Source organism: Nuphar pumila, chromosome 4 (assembly GCF_984573655.1).
Source record: "Nuphar pumila chromosome 4, dmNupPumi1.hap1.1, whole genome shotgun sequence".
Taxonomy (NCBI): Eukaryota; Viridiplantae; Streptophyta; class Magnoliopsida; order Nymphaeales; family Nymphaeaceae; genus Nuphar; species Nuphar pumila.
In genome coordinates, this window is record NC_143252.1 from 106225973 (window position 1) to 106242785 (window position 16813).

At 36.8% G+C, this 16813-nt stretch overlaps 1 protein-coding gene across 1 annotated transcript; it reads right to left on the reverse strand.

Annotated features, from left to right (window-relative positions):
• Window positions 1–1772: 1772 nt before the first annotated feature.
• On the reverse strand, window positions 1773–13676 carry LOC149840430 (uncharacterized). The gene is made up of 6 exons (XM_090003157.1): window positions 13538–13676; window positions 11477–13163; window positions 10884–11135; window positions 9543–9623; window positions 3421–4119; window positions 1773–1962 (listed from the first exon to the last, which is right to left on the reverse strand). Exons 2-6 carry the CDS (start codon window positions 12782–12784, stop codon window positions 1906–1908), a joined length of 2397 nt encoding a protein of 798 aa, XP_089859283.1. The 5' UTR covers window positions 12785–13163; window positions 13538–13676; the 3' UTR covers window positions 1773–1905.
• Between the last annotated feature and the right edge of the window lie 3137 nt (window positions 13677–16813).

Below are 16813 nucleotides of genomic sequence, written 5' to 3' on the forward strand. Positions count from 1 at the left end.
AGAGTTTCGGTAAGATGAGTAAGAGATTCTTTTATGTCACCATCTTTCTTTGAGTCTTAGGCCACCTTCTTTTTAAATCTTGGGCAATCCGGACGAATATGGCCCGATTCATTACAATTATGGCAAATGATTTTCCTTCCTCCACCACCATTATTTTTGAAAAAATGAGGTGGTTTGTATGACCTTACATTGTTGCCGGGTCTAGATACGGCATGAACTTCATCAACATCTCGTTTTAATGCCAAACGAGTCTCTTCTTGACATAAGTCGGCCAAAATATCACTTAGAGGAGTAGAGGCCCTATGGATAAGAGATCCTCTAAGTTGCTCAAATTCGGGGCGAAGCCCATGAATAAATTGAAAAAATCTTTTTTTTTCCATTTGCTCTTGCCTCATAGCAATAGCACTACCTTCCCATTGGGGTTCGAGAAGGACAAGTTCATCCCATAAAGAAGATATGGCACTATAGTAGTCCCTAATACTCATATCACCTTGTTTGGTAGCTCTTACCTTTTCTTGTGGAAAGAAATGCCTAGCAAGGTCTCTTTGAGTGTACATGTCTTTCATAAAGAACCAAGCTTCATTAGCCTTCTTGAATTTGGCGAGATTTGCACAAATCTTTAATTCAACATTGTTCATGAACCATGCTAAAATTTTAGCATGCTCACTTTCCCAATCTTCTAATTTAGAAGAGTAATCAAGAATAGCCTTCTCTTTTTCCTCTTCGTTCAAAGCTTTTTCCTCATTACCTTCAAACTTAGTCAACTTCAATTGTGATTCCGGAATGATTCCACATACATAACCCCAAAGTTTTTTACCTTTGAGATTGTTTTCCATAGCGGCCGCCCACATGCGATAATTGGTCCCATCCAATTTGAATGAGAGGTCGATTTTTGCATCCTTGTTGGCCATTTGTAGAAGAGGAATATAAATGCACGAAAGAGAAGGATATTACTTGTCAAAAGAAGATCCGATAAAGCTTTATCAACCAAGGCTCTGATACCATGTAATAAAGTGCCGGATGAAGCCTCCAAGAGCAAAACAAGAGAGCACGCACATACACAAATAGCCACTAATGGGCAAAAGAACAACACAACCACTTAAAGTGGTAAGGCACCCAAAAGAAGAGGAAAAATATATATATTCCACTCAAAAGGCTTCAAAGAAGCATGCTATACAATGGGGAGAAACCCCTTTATTTATAGACAAAAGAGGAGGCCTTGGAAGGGCTCCTAGAGGGACGTTGGAGCCCTTCCAACGGTCATAAATATGACCGTTGGATGCTCCAACGTCCTCCTAGGTGGGGCCCATTCCAAGGTAGAAAAGAAAAAGAATAAAGAAAATAAAAAAGAAAGAAAAAAGGAAATAAAAGAAAAAGAGAAAAATTACAATATGCGATAAAAAGTAAAAAGACTGTTTTACCCCTATATGGGTCTATTTACAAAAGATATAAATATATATATATTTATATATGTAGATAGACACATAGACATATATATAATTAATATATATATGTGTATGTGTCGTGATCTATATATATAAATATATATATGTACAACATATTTTAACAAACACCACTGCTCCCAAACAGCAGAGAGCATGATAGCACCGGGGGAAACACAACACACCTCTGTTTCAAGGCTCCCAAACAGAGCCAACTACAATGCAAGCCGGTGTAGAACCACTTTTGTACACATTGCAAATTAGGGGGCATTATTACAAATTAGGTGGATTCAAACCTGCAAGGATCTCTTCATAAAACCTAATGAAGGAATGAACTAGTCTAATCATATTATTGACAAATGGAATTCTTTACAGATTAAGACAACCTACCCACTAAGATGAGTGGGTTGACATTTTTGTATGTACAAATCAGCTCAAAGACATCAAGCTGGAGGCTGGGACGTCAATAGCTGATATCAAAGTACTTTGGGTCCGCCGGATAATGATGCTCCACATGCAACTGCATGGAAAGAACATAGCAAACAGTGTTGAGTTTTCAAGGCTAATGCAGAGCTCATTCATGATTCCAATTATTTGCAAGCTCGTTCCTAAGAAAGATGGGAACAAACAGAAATGCACATGGATTTTACTCTTATCAAGCCCAGCCCACGAAAAAAAAATGACTATTACCTACAAAAACAGTGAACTTCAAGAAACCTGAGATTAGACTTTCATGCAAGAGTTATATTTGAAGATACATAAACTTACAAATGTATATTTGAGATTAGACTTTCATACAAGATTTATATCTGAAGATACCAAAGCTTACAAATGTATGTACAACGTTTGCATTTCTGATTGTATATAAAAACTTATGTTAAAATATATACAACCAACAAATGGGCCTTTTACTTCTCAGACAATTAACTAATTAACTTGGTGGTCACAATTTGATATACGAAACCACCATGGTATTACCAAAATCAGTTGGCAGGAAAAAGATGTCAACTTGTTAACATTCACAAAAAAAGTGATCATATGTGTATGTGCAATTATCAACCCCCAATGTAGAAGACAAGCACGTTCTTCTCCAATTTAGGTCAGGAGGATTTTGCACAACTTTTAGATGACAATCATGTTATTGATGTATTCATTACGTAAACGGCCAGATACATTTCACCACATTGCAGACATGCATACAAAACACGCAAATGTCAGATCTTCAAGAAGCCTTTCATGTTGCCTAAAAAAAATCCACCAGCATGACCTAATAGCAAGCCGTTTTTTTTTCTTTGGATTTAACATTATGTTGTAAGCAGCAAAAAACAAATAGAATACGGCATTCTGTACAAAAAATCAAGAATAGATTTTTTCATCAAGTTATCATATCCAACATCCTTATTTTAGAGTGACAATGAAGTATAAAAAGGCCCATGAACCATTGAAAGTCATAAAGCAGGATCAAGCAGTTAAAGCTAGAGATGTTCTGACCAAGAATTAAGTGGATACATTCTTGTGTGTCTAAGCTTCAAGTTTTCTATTGTCAGAACTCAGAACCACATACAGCCAGGGGACAGCAATTGGCAATCAAAAGGGATGAGCTAGTAACTTGTGCTAATAAATGTAAAGTTCGCTCAATGTTATTTATTCACCAGGGGTATTTCAACTATACAGCAGTAAACCCCATAAGTGTAATGTCTGTTCTGATCATGGCAGAACCCCATTACCCATACCAGCAATCATGGACTAGTACCACCTCTTTCACTTTATCCTACAATATTAGGCGGTCACTTTCAAAAGTCAATTGCCTAGTATCAAACTAGTCCGACAGAGTTGTGACATCACCATCACATGTTCACTATATTTAACATGCAAGAACAGTTTATCAACCTCCAAACCAAGAGAACGCATGTACCAACCAGAATGATCTTTGAAAAGTGTTAATATCAACAAAAGGCACGTATAATAAATTTATTACCTTCCCTTCATCTGAATCTGAATGCCGTTGAGGAAACACAACCCTTAAGTCGTTGTACAGGTAAAAGCGCCTTTCACCCTCACTATCCAAATCACCCACATGTGGTACAGATAATGGATCTGACTTGCACCTCTGTATTGACCTCAAGGATTTCTTAGAAAGGCATATGAAACGAAGGTGTAGAGCATATCTTAGAACACCAGCGATGGCAGAACTTTCATTCACTTTTGTGGAACTATTTACATGTTTTTTTCCAGGTATATGACATATATCCATTGGGCTGAAATCCTCATTGTCAGTCTTCAGATAACGACTGCTGTTTAAGCCATTTACATTCTCCAATTTCATATCAAGGTCAAACACATTCAGATTGTTGGGACAGCGTCTAGGTAAAAAAGTCATTGAATTTATTCCTTTCCTTTCTGTAGTATGAAGTATATCAAAATGCCACTGATCAGAATAAATACAGTGCATATAATCAGATACTTCCCTCTCCATATTTTCCGATTTTTGTTCCTCAGACCTCATTCTATACATACAGTGACCGTTAGAAGCAGCAGGATCTTCATGAAGTGGTGCAGTGTGGCTTCTCTCTGGGATCGGAATAGCAACGGCAACACTTTCCTGGGCAAGATTGTAATTTCCTTCTCTAGCCAAACCAGAGGATGAGGGCAGAGTGGTCTTTTGACGCACAAAGGTCTGTAACACAAAATTAAAAAAGTCAATAATTGTCAATAAGTATTTAGTGTATCATTTTCATTTTAATCCAATATACATGCAAAAGAAAAATGTCTTGGATGAGAAGATATAATGTAACATATAGAAATGAAATTGTTCTAAAATGTCTTCTGTGCAACCAAGCTTTTATCCTCATCCATCAGTTCAGTCTGCTGCAGGACATCAGAAGCACCAAATGCACAGGGCCTGATACAGTATAAATGCAAAGAGAACGTATTTGTTTGTTTCATTAGCTATGTCCAAGACTAGTACTGGCACAAATACTCGGAATCCACTGACAAATTTGGCGCTTTATACCATATTAGAAAGCTAGGAATTTGAAGGCATTGCCACAAGCAGCAGACATAAGGCGGGAAGGCTATACATTTTTATGTGACTGGCTCTTACGTACACTTAAAGTATGCAAGCTGAATTTTTTTTTTATGCTCAATGCTTATGGAATGTCAAATCAGTGATCTAAATAGATCGCCAATAGTGTACTAAAAACCTAAAGTATGTCAAAGGTATATATAGTTAATGAATAAATGATGATCGACAAATACATAGTTAACAGTAGACGCTTTTGGCATTGAGCATAAGTATACATTGACATAAGATGGATAAAATGAGTCTAATCAAGTTTGAAACACAGTTCTCATACCAGGGGTACGCAGTACCAGTACGGATATGACACAGGTATGACACCTGTATAGGGGCCTGATAGAAGTACCTGTGTTACATAGCTCCAGGCCTATTATGGGTAAATGCATCTCTATGATAACAAGCATGTGAACAACCACTGCACTGCAACATTTATTAGGCCATAGATCCACCAAAACATCTCAACTGAACTTCTCTAGTTAGCACCTTCAGTCATCCGTTCCACATGAATGAAACCTCCTAAAGGAGCAACACTTAAGAAGACAAATCATTCCCTAGAAAGTCAATTGCAATAATCTGAAAGCACAAGTTTGTAGATTTATCATTATGGTCAACATGAGCATGATACCGAACAGAGCTAAGCATAATAGAAAAAATCAGTTTAACTGCTACCTAGAGGTGTCAACAGGTCGGGTTTACCCGGACCAAACCCTATAGGGTCCGGGTATGGTGACAAATAAGAAGACCTAGGTCCGGACCCAAAAGTCCGATTAATACTGGGTATGGACCGATTAATATACAACAAGATATATAATGGGGGTAAAATGGACAGATAAGATACAATAACTCATAACGTCTTTTACAATGGATCTAGATCTAATATGGATCCAGATCTGAATCCAAAACATATATCACGTCCTAATAGCCTTCCTCAAGTTGTACATGGTCAAAATCATGGACAACTTGCCTTTTAGAAACAAAAAACGATGCTTGCTCAGCCCCTTTGCGAATAAATCAGCCACTTCTGTTCCAATGAATCTAGTTTCAATCTCACCATTCTCTATCTTGTTCCGGATGAAGTGTTGATCTATTTCAATATGCTTTGTTCTTCCGTGCTGAATTGGATTGAGAGAAATATTAATTACACTTTGGTTGTCACAGAACAACACTGAACATGATATTTTCTGATCCAAATCGCTCAACATATATGTAATCCATGTCACCTCGAAAGATGTTACAACCATGGCTCTATATTCGGCCTCTATACTAGAGCGAGTGATTGTCTTTTGTTTCTTACAGTTCCATGAGACTAAGTTTATTCTAACAAAAACATTATATTTTGAAATTGACATTCGTTCATCAGGATCACCTGCCCAATCCGCATCAGAGTAGGCCATCATGGTAAGCACATCTTTCATTTTCATATCTTTTCCTATAACAAAGACCATCTCCAAGTGTACCTTTGAGATACTTAAGGATTCTCTTACTGCCTCTACATGTCTGGTTTTCGGACAGTACATATACTAAGATACTTGATTTACTACATAAACAACATTTGGTCGAGTAAATGTGAGGTATTGAAGCATACCTACAATACTCCTATACTTAGTGGGGTCTTCATATACTTGCCCTTCATCACAACTAAGCTTTTGATTCAAAGGACTAGGAGTCAGCAGAGGTTTACAATCTTTCATGCTAGCCTTGTTTAGTAAATCAATAGTGTACTTGTGTTGTGTCAGTAACAGCGTATCCTTTCCTCTATCGACCTCCACTCCCAAATAATATTTGAGCTTTCCCAAATCCTTCATTTTGAATCTGCGACTTAGAACTTCTTTAATTTTGATGATGTGTTCCTCTGAACTTCCTACAACTATGATATCATCCACGTAAATGAGTAACACAATTAACCATACTTTACCTTTGTATATAAAAAGTGAATGAGATATAATCTGGCGAATCCATGTTTTTGAATTTCAAGGGAGAAACTTTTGAACCACGATCTGGAGGCCTGCTTGAGCCCATATATAGCCCTGTTTAGCTTGCATATGTATCGGTTGGGATCCTTTTCACTATATCCCTAAGGTTATTCCATGTAAACTTTATCCCGCAAAATAAACTCTAGTGGGATCTTAACCAATCCATCCGGGTGTCCAGAAAGATCTTGGCTATGAATGAAAAGAATTATTTGACGTTTTCATGCAAGAAAATTGGATGAGATCAGTTTTTTATAAACTAGCTGATTAAGAAAGCTTGCTGAGAGAATAGAAGGAGATGAAGAATCCATGTCAAGAGATTTTAGGAGAAAAGAAAAGTTGTGGTTGTAGCAAACCCAGGTCTAACTGCGTCTTTTTTCTTTTTTCTTTTGCAGATCGAAGATAATTACGAATAATAAATTTTGTTAGCAGAAAATAGAGAAAGACAATATCAACAGATATAATAAATTGTAACCGCAAATTCAATAGAATACCGAAAATAATAAAGGAGATTTGATCCAGTTCTAAAACAGATTCAAATCTGAATTAAACATATATACCAGGAAACAAAAGCAGCAGGGAAAAGATGTATGAGATTTTTTTTTAAGACAAGGAAACGAAAACACAAAATCGATTTTGGATATCTTTTTTTAGGTTGATGTGATTTGAAAAGGGGATCTAGGGAATGTCGATCTAGATAGATCAAGAAAATTGTGATATTATATTTACAATGAGTAGAAAGATCACAGCTAGGGTTTCTTTAGAAAAGGAGAAAAAGAAGAAGAGAAGAGAAAAGAATAGAGGAAAAGAAGTGTCCAAAATGTGTCCAAAATGAAATACGCAGCAGCAGCAGAGAATATTCAACCACGGAGAGATTTTAGGGTGGAGATGTGTCCAAAATAAAGATTAACATGTTATTTTTTGATCTAATAATAAACCCAAAACAAAGAAAAGGATTTTAGGAACGAGAAAAGATATTTGGGGTTTTGATAGATGTAATAACCGAAGAAAGAAATAGAGATGTAGGAAGAAGATCAAAGAATAGGAGAAGAATCAGCCAAGATTTCGATCTCACCTCGATAACCAATCCAGAATCGAAGGTTGCTCTGATACCATGTACATCAGAGATCATTCAATGAGAAACCGAGAGGAAGAGAAGAATGGAAAGAAGAGAGGCTGTTGCAAATATCCCAAAACGCCAATGCTGAGACGTGCAGGGTTTCTTACTTTTATCATTAGGAATCTATAATTGATTACAAATGCAAATGTACAATACTGCCCCCAATCTCTAATATACAACAAGATATATAATGGGGGTAAAATGGACAGATAAGATACAATAACTCATAACATCTTTTTACAATGGATCTGGATCTAATATGGATCCAGATCTGAATCCAAAACATATATCACATTCCCAATACTTTGAACAGGAGGTTCCAATTCATTCAAGTACTAAACAGAGGCTTCAGAAAAAAATTAAGAGATTAGACTAGTGACAAATAGGACTTGTGAATGACGGTATATTTGAAGGCTCCTCGGCCCCTCAAGGAAGGAACAAATTACATCAAGAATGACCTGAATTTTTGAAAAAAAAAAACAGAAGATGAAAAACTCTAGATCACATTTGTCGATAGGAATTGACCCAACAGAGGAACCCAAGTTGCAAAATGACCCATATGCTAAGAAAACCAATGAGCAATCCTCACTACTGTTTTTAATTCTTCATTCAAGATTGTTCTACTTGAAAAAAATAGTCACATAATTAATCTTGCCAAAGAAGGTAGTCCTAATGCATTGTGGTGATCATGCCACTTTTTGCATCATTTGCAATGGGCCACTAGAACAACATGCTTTAAATGCAAACGAAGAAGAGCCTTTAGAATAGACTAGAGGTCCTCAGTGTCTGAAATGCTGGACAGCTTTAAATGCAAACAAAGAAGAGCCTTTAGAATAGACTGGAGGACCACAGTTCTAAATCATTGTCTTTTAGTTTGGCATTTTCCTTTTCTTTTCTTTTCTTTTTTAAGATTAAGCAGAAATGTTCATTAAGGTGAAAATCAGAAATGTTCATTAAGATGGAAAAGGTTGACAAGGTGTCATCCCGGGTTTTAGTTAACCTACCTTCCCTTTTCTTATGATAAGGAATGAAAGATGGAATCCAACCATAACAGATGAATAATTTGATCCCGTGAAGTTCTTGAAACAAGTACATGGTAAAAGTTAATTTAATTCTAAAAGACCCAGGTGCCATAAAAGGAAAACATAGCCTACCTTTCATATGTGACTTTCAAGGACAGTGCAGCCACAACTGTTGAACTATTTTTTCTGGACTTCCACAATCATCGCATGCATTAGCACAACATACTCTATGCAGAACACTCATGTTTGGTTTCCATGGGTTAAACAAAAGGAGGGGGAAATCCCACCAAGAAACGTAACCCAGTTCAAGTCAGTATCTTCATACATTCTTCAGCAAAGATAGAAAGAGCTTTAAACCTTTAACTTTATGTGGAGATGCAGGACAATATCAAATGATAGCCCTTTCAATGTTATATAGGAACAAGAATACATTTTTATGTGCCCACAAATGCATTAATACCTCGATAAAAGAGTTATATAAAAACAAGAGAGAAGCAGAGAGAGGAAAACTTAATTGGACGTGATGGACATGAAAGACATACATGCTTTTAGAGATAAGACCCCTTGTGGAACTTAAATAGTAGTGGTGGTTGTTGTGGTAGTGGTAGTAGTAGTAGCAGTGATAATAACAAGAATAATTAAAAGTGAAAAATAAAAATACCATCTGTAACAGAATACTCTGCAAAAGTAGTACAAATAAAGATGCATAATGTTATCTCCACTTGCATATATACCTTTCATGACAAATGCTCAGACATTTCTTTGTTGATTGAAAAAAGGAAAAGCAACATGAAAGATCGGAATTGGTGTCATGCTTCACAGTTTTCTGTTGAATCTTTTATATGTATATGAATATGCAGACCCAAAACATGTGCAAGATGATGCATGTTTCCCTACAAATTGGCATACCTTTGTCCCAGCAGGCATGTCACTCAAATCATAGTTGCAGAAAAAAGTATGCAGTGGTGTCTTCTCTGGATTACTAAGAACCTGAAATGGTCAACGTGTACATCATCAAGATATAGAACTAAAAATATAATATAGCCATAACAGAAAAAAATATAAACCTCTTAGTCAAAAGGCAAACAATTGCTTATTTTCCAATTCATATAAAATGAAAAAGAGAGTTTTTCCCTTCTATAAGTAATGAAAAGCAATTCCTGGTTAAATCTTTTCAACGTGTAACACTTGAAAACTATGTTATAAAAGCATAGAATCTCAATTAAGTATTCTAACATAGCATGAGATCACATCTGAGCCTTGAAGAATTTTCATTGATATAGAAAAATTCCAATTTGGGTCATCTAGTGAAGTCAGGCAGAGACCATCCACCAGAGCACTAAAGACAGCATTCACAATTTCATAGAGTAAAATTAACAGTAACAAAGATAGTTTCGTAAAAGACAAAACAGTAGTTTTAACTGTATAATACAGATAAGTAATAACTGTAATACAGAAACAACCAAATGCGAAAACTGCTTATATCAGCCCTAAACTTTGTTAATATATTTATACTGTGAAAGTTACATTGGAAAGCAATCACATTGTAACCGCAAGTCAAAAGTTACATGGCAAAATAAAGACACTTCAATGTCAAAACTGGCACAAAGACAAGACATGGTCCAATTACCAGATATTAGCATGACACGCTCCTAAAGCACATTTTTTGCACAAAACTCTGAGGATCCTAGAAGAAAATCCACAAAGGAAACTTGAAGAACAACTCTCACCTTTTGGGGTTTGGGTAACCATGATCATTGTCGAAGAGCACCAACTGGCAAATGTCTATAATTATGTCCTGCCCAATTAGCCTTGATTCATATGTCATATGATAGCTGTAAAATTTGTTTCCATGCTGGTGTATTATGGTAGCACAGTTGAGTAGAATGTCAAGAATGACTGGCAATGCACAAATTACGTGCATGGACTGTAGGCATAAGTCAACCCAATTTTGATGGGTGCAAAAACAAAAATATAGGCTTGCCATAGGCCTTAGTTTTTTAATCAGAAACAAAGCAGAGCCCAGGAAAGCTTAAAAGAGGGTAACTGGGAAAGCATAAAGTAGAAAAGAATTCAAAACTGTTTCCATTCTAACCCCTAAACATTAATCCGAAGTGAATAACTTGCTTTATTGGTTTATTAACTAGAAATACTAGTCATAGAAAGGTATACACATGCATCATAAGCAGGGGACAACTAGCCTAACTTACTTGATCAGCAATCAGTTTTGAGGGTTAAGAAACCCAGTACCAGTTGTATTCTCCCTTTTGTTGGAATGTGTAAACGGCTCTTGGATGACCAGGAATCCGCATTGCTCAGGCTTCTTTTCATCTTTGGACCTTTGCATTTGTTTACGAGTGAATTTCCCCCAAGATCAATAGATGCATAATACAATAAGCAGCTATCACCGTCTACACTGGTTACAGAAAATGGAAGTTTTTGTGAAGATGGAGAAAAGCTTCCCCCCGTAACACTGAGAATAGCTAAAAAGCCATCTATTCTCTGCAAAACAATTAAAATTAAAATTATAAGAATAAAATAGAAAATAGGAAAGAAAAGCAGACAAATAATGGTACCAAAAATGGGACAAATGACAAACAGAAACAGGAAAAAACGTTGCTATATATAAGATACAAGATTTCATGGCCCAAAAAGAACCAGAAGAATGAAACACATTAAAATAGATAATTAATAAAGAATCACGGCTTAAAAGGACTCAGAAAACAATGCGTGGTTTCAATCAAACCAACAAGATGTGAAAATGAACAGAAAGTTTCCAAAGTAATCAAACTTTTGAAATCATGGAAGAAGTTGGTTTTGAGGTGTTTGCAGCATCAACAAACCTGGCTGGCCTTGCTGGATGACAACCTCCCCGATAACAGAGACTCTTCAAATGAACCAATCAAAGATCTTCGAACAGGAAGCCCGCTCAGGCTTCGTATCAACTTGACCGTCTGGGGCAAAGGTGTAGCATCATAACTCCAAGTCTGAGCACCAACAGAGTTACAATCTGAAGTGCACAGAGCTGAATCTTTCTGTAAAAGGCCAAACTCTTGAAATGACTTGTTTGCAACCTCAAACCCATCTTCAGGATTAACAAAGTTGTCTTGACCTCTATCACCTCTATCATCAAGCTTTCTATCATGATTTTCGGACTTAAAACAATCATTTTGTGCCTGTTCTGAAGAATCCCTACCAACACAACAACCAATTTTCATTCTTTCAGACCATCTAGGACCAAGAGGAGACAACGATAAATGTGGTGAGACCTTCCTAGGGGATACAGCTATTGCTCCTGCCTGGGTGCTTACTCCTATTTCTTTATAGGAGTGGTTTCCAGGCATTGCACACATATGATTGCCGGAAACAGTCTCTCTGTTGTCGAGCAATGGACCATCTGTAAAAATAAGAGGATCCAATTTGCCGTTATCTAACAAGGAATTGCAGCTAGATATAGGCCACTGTGAAAAGGAATTTAGATAGTTCCCATCACCCACATTCGCTTTCTTATTCTCCTGCAGCATACGCATACTATAACACTCCCTAGAGCAAATCATAGAATTCTCGTTGAATGTTTCTCCTGTACTTGGTAAATCAATATCTAAAGGATCACCATCAAATTGATTTGAACGAAGCATACCATTAAGAGGAGACAACATGCGTTTCCTAGCCTGTGATCCAAGCACGTCACCTGAATTATTGGATTTACCAACAATCGAGAATGAGTTCAGCTTATGAGAATCATTACCCCCAGAACCACGAACCGATAAGTGTGTGCTGTTTGACTCAAAACCCACAACTCTTGAAGCAGGGCAATGCACATTTCTCCCTGCCTTGGATGTGAACCATCGTTTGTCATTTGACTCATTCTTCAACTGACAAGAATTCATAGGCGCACCGTCAACCACATTTAGCAATGAAAACAACACATTATTGCCCATTGACAATTCATCTCCTGTGTTTCTCTGAAGCTCACCATTTGACGATCCAGAGAAGCCCCGGCCATAGAACGAAATGTCCCCCATAGCCCCATTTTCCACATCCTTCCCGCACAACCCCTGCAAATCGCAATCATCCACACAAAAACCATTTGGTAATGATATCGCCATTTCATCATCAATTTCATCGGACGAAACCCGAGTTAGTCCCATTGCTGGGGCAAAAACTACCACCTTCCTTCCTAGAATTCACAGCAACGATCTAGCGATTCCTTCCATCCAATCCCCGTGAATTCCATCAAGAAAAAAAGAAATTCTTATCCCGATTCTCCCACCCATGACAATTTAACCATACCCACCACAAGATAAATCAAGCACATGACATTCCGGAAATAAGACCCAGTTTTCAACTCATAATCCCAAATCACACTACTATCTAACCGAGTCTTCCCTTCCCACCACAACAATCCTCCTGCCAAAATCAACCATGAACCCCATAAAATACATCAAACTCCATAAAGAAAGCGTGGCAACGAACTTCCGATCCATCGGTACCCACCAAGAAACCAAACCAGATCCTTCCTCGCGCACCCTGAAGATGATCATACCAAAACAAATCAAAAGAGAAAAAGAAAAATCAGAAAAAACAAGAAGAAAATCTTCCATAATGATACTGATAACCAAAACAATGAAAACCAAAGAAAATTTCAGGCAAAAAAGAAATTTAAAACTCAATAACCCATAACCGCGCCACCGACTCATCGCCACCACAGAGAGAGAGAGAGAGAGACCAACAAGACCACAGAATCCATAACCCCGATTGAGGCTGCCGGATTCTTCAACAACGAAGGGAAAGTTGTTGAAATAGGGGGAAAAAACAGAGATAACGAAAAAAGAAGACAGGAGATGGTTTTTCCCTGTAAAAGGAGAGAGAAATAGGAAAAAATCGACGGAAAACTGTCTCACCAAGATCGGGGAAAGGGCCGGAGATGCTGAAATCCAACGGGGGCGTTCTCGATTTCCGCCGGATTCCGGACGCGAAGGACGAGCCGTGACGCCTCGTTCCTCCTCCTTTGATCCTGCTTGGAAGAGAGAGAAAAAGAAGAGAGAGAGAGAAGGGGGTTTGGTTGGTGGAGGTGGCAATCCATGAGGGGAGTGCTTACGTACTTAAAAAAGCCCACGAATTTTCTGGTAACAGTGATGGCGTGCATGGCTGTGTGCCCCCCCTCACCACCATATGATGATGCCACTTTGCCACCCCAGCCCCTCGGATTTTTCTTTATTCTGAAAATTGTTATGTTTTTTAATGATCATCATTTTTTAGTTCTATTTAATATAGAATAATTATTTGATACAAGGAACCCTTTAATTAGGTAGTGAGTGTTTTTTTTCACTTTTGATGATTGGAAAATTGACACATTATAGGCTGTTGATTTTTCTTTTTCTTTTTAGAGAAAAAAAACTGTTCATTAAATTTGCTGGCTGTAAATATTGAGAGATAGAGATATTGAAGCAGCTGCATATATGCATAGGCAGTTGATCTTTCAACTCTGCAAAATCTCACGTAAACATTGAAATAACAAAGCACTGATTTCTACTAATCCAAACATGTAGATCACATTTGGTGGGTTAGATGATGTATAAAAAAATAAAAAATACTTATAAATAATACAAATTCTTTTTACTAAGGAGCACACCTTACCCACGAGGGTATCAAACATTAACCTGAAATTAATATGAAGCTTTATTTTGAAATTTATGTTTTTGGATGTTCGCCAGCTTTTTAGCCTTATTTGATGTATTCAACAAGGTTTTTCTCAAATTTCAAATGCCCCACAAACTTTTTCAATAAAATTGGGCAAATAATCCAATTATGCAACTATCATTGAACTTTAAATCACATTTATTCTTATAAAAGCAATTAAAAAAACGTTAGAGAATGATTCTCATCTGCTCCATTTTTCACCTGCAAACAAAAATGTAGTAACAAGGCAGTAAAAAATCACGTTCCAAGCCATTTCACTACTCATGTGATTCATAATCACTTGAGATCTTCAATCACATGAGATGCAATCCAACTTGCCCTAAAAGACATTTTAGGTCAATTCTTACTTTTCCTTCTCGCTGCCTTTTTTTGTCTCAAACACAAAATCCATCAACAGATTTAAAAAAAAAAATTGTTTTTTTTATATTTACACAGAGAAACAGCTCTCAAGAACAGAAACCTAGCCGCGCTAGTTGGGACTGCTTTACTTATGGTAACTATCCTGGTAGCTTAAAACTGGATGAACTTACCCAAAAGTACTTGTTATGTTTTGGTAACTTATAACATTGGGCAAAAAAAAAAATCATATGTTTTAAAGGTATAAAAAATCCAAAAAAAATGACACCAACATTTCACGAAGGTTAACTTGGTAGTTTCAACCCATAGGCAGCACTAACTCGAGATTAAAGTATGAGTGGTATTAATTTTGATAATAATTTTAGTGGGTATTTGAAATTTACCTGTTTAATAATTTTGTGTCTCTTTTTTTGAATTTATAATTTGAATAGACTGCACCCAGCACCTAGGGTAGTCGTGCCAACTGCGTAAAACTACGAAACTAGGACCCCTGCCCCAAGGGCCTATGCTACACATTGGCTTGAGAGGGGTTGGATTTATGATTAGGTTGCATCGACATTGATTTTGTTATATGGTTACTATAATGTCATTTATGACATGTCTGTTGGGTAATTCCAACCCCTCAAACATAGTCCTCATTTGACCCACTTGGCTCATGTTTGGCTTGTAAAGAGCTCATTCAAATTAACTCGTAAAATAGCTCCGTCAAACTAGACATGAACAACAGGTACTAAGTTTGGCTCGACTCATGTAAGCTCATTAGGTATTGAAAAAATATATTTTACATGTATTTTGTTTGTAATCTTATTTCTTTTGCTCTCAAACAATGTTTTTTTTATAAACAAGTTAGCTCGAACTCGGCTCGTTTAAGATTTTCTCTTTCAAGCCTCAAAATTTCTTTAAACCAATTTGTTGTGGCATTAGAAGAATGAAGATGTAAATATCAACGCATTTCAAGTATAAATTAAAAATAATAAAACAAAAAAAAATTAGTGAAAGATATCAAATCAAAACCTACTTAATATATAAGCCTTCCCAACTTTGATCGGCAAACAAGACCAATAATATATTCTCATTGTTTGAGGGTAAAATGGTAACATCCTCATCCAAACAATAAGACAACCTGTAGCAATTATTGATGTACCACCACAAGTTGGGACCACTACAACATTGACCACACTTTTTTTTTACCAAAGATAACCAGACAGACTCGTACTTTATGAAATTTGTGAGGGTAACACCCGGCGTTTAAAAAAGAAATGGTTTATTGGTTATTATTCATCCCAATGTATTGAGGTGGTTTGGGCATGTGAAAAGATCAAGTGCAATATTGTTGCACAAATATTTGTGCATTAAGCACCTCATCACCCTGTATTTTTTGGGACGGGGTCTGTGAGTTGTTGGGCCCAAGGCCTCTGATTGAGGGGGTTAATGCACAAATTTTGTGCTATGTGTTTGCACCCGATCCAAACCCTTTGGGCATAGGGGTGTACCGGTCTCGACCAGAACCAAATCCTATAAAGTATAGATACAGTGACAAATAAGAAAACTCGATTAAGACCTGGGTCCAGACCCAAAGATCCGATTAATACATGGATCAATGTATAGTTTGTAAAATTTTATACCTAACCTGGACCCAACCTGAGTTTCAATTAAGACCCACAATTTTTCAATGTAAAAATGCTAAAAAAATATTAATTTGCAAAGTATGGTCCGGGTCTGGTTCATATAGTTCTTATCAGGTTCGAATATGGTTTCTCTTATAATAGACTCGAGTCCAGACCTAAAACCATACCTAAAAAATTGGTCCAAGTACGGTTTTAACTAGACCTGAACCCAACCCAACCCGTTGACACCCCTAATCGAAAGGCTATCATTAATAAATATTGCTTTGTTATCATTAATAAATATTATCACTGACGAGATGCCTTGGTACAATTTTATAAAGGGAAAGTACAGATTAGTGGGGCCAACTTCAGCTTGGTCTTCGAACTCAACATGCAAAAAAGGTTTCCATGTGTGGAAAGTTATTGTTAAGGCTTTCAATACTTTCAAAGAGGGTTTGCTCTTTATTGATTCATTGAGCTAAGTTAAATGGGAGTTCAACAAAGATGATTATT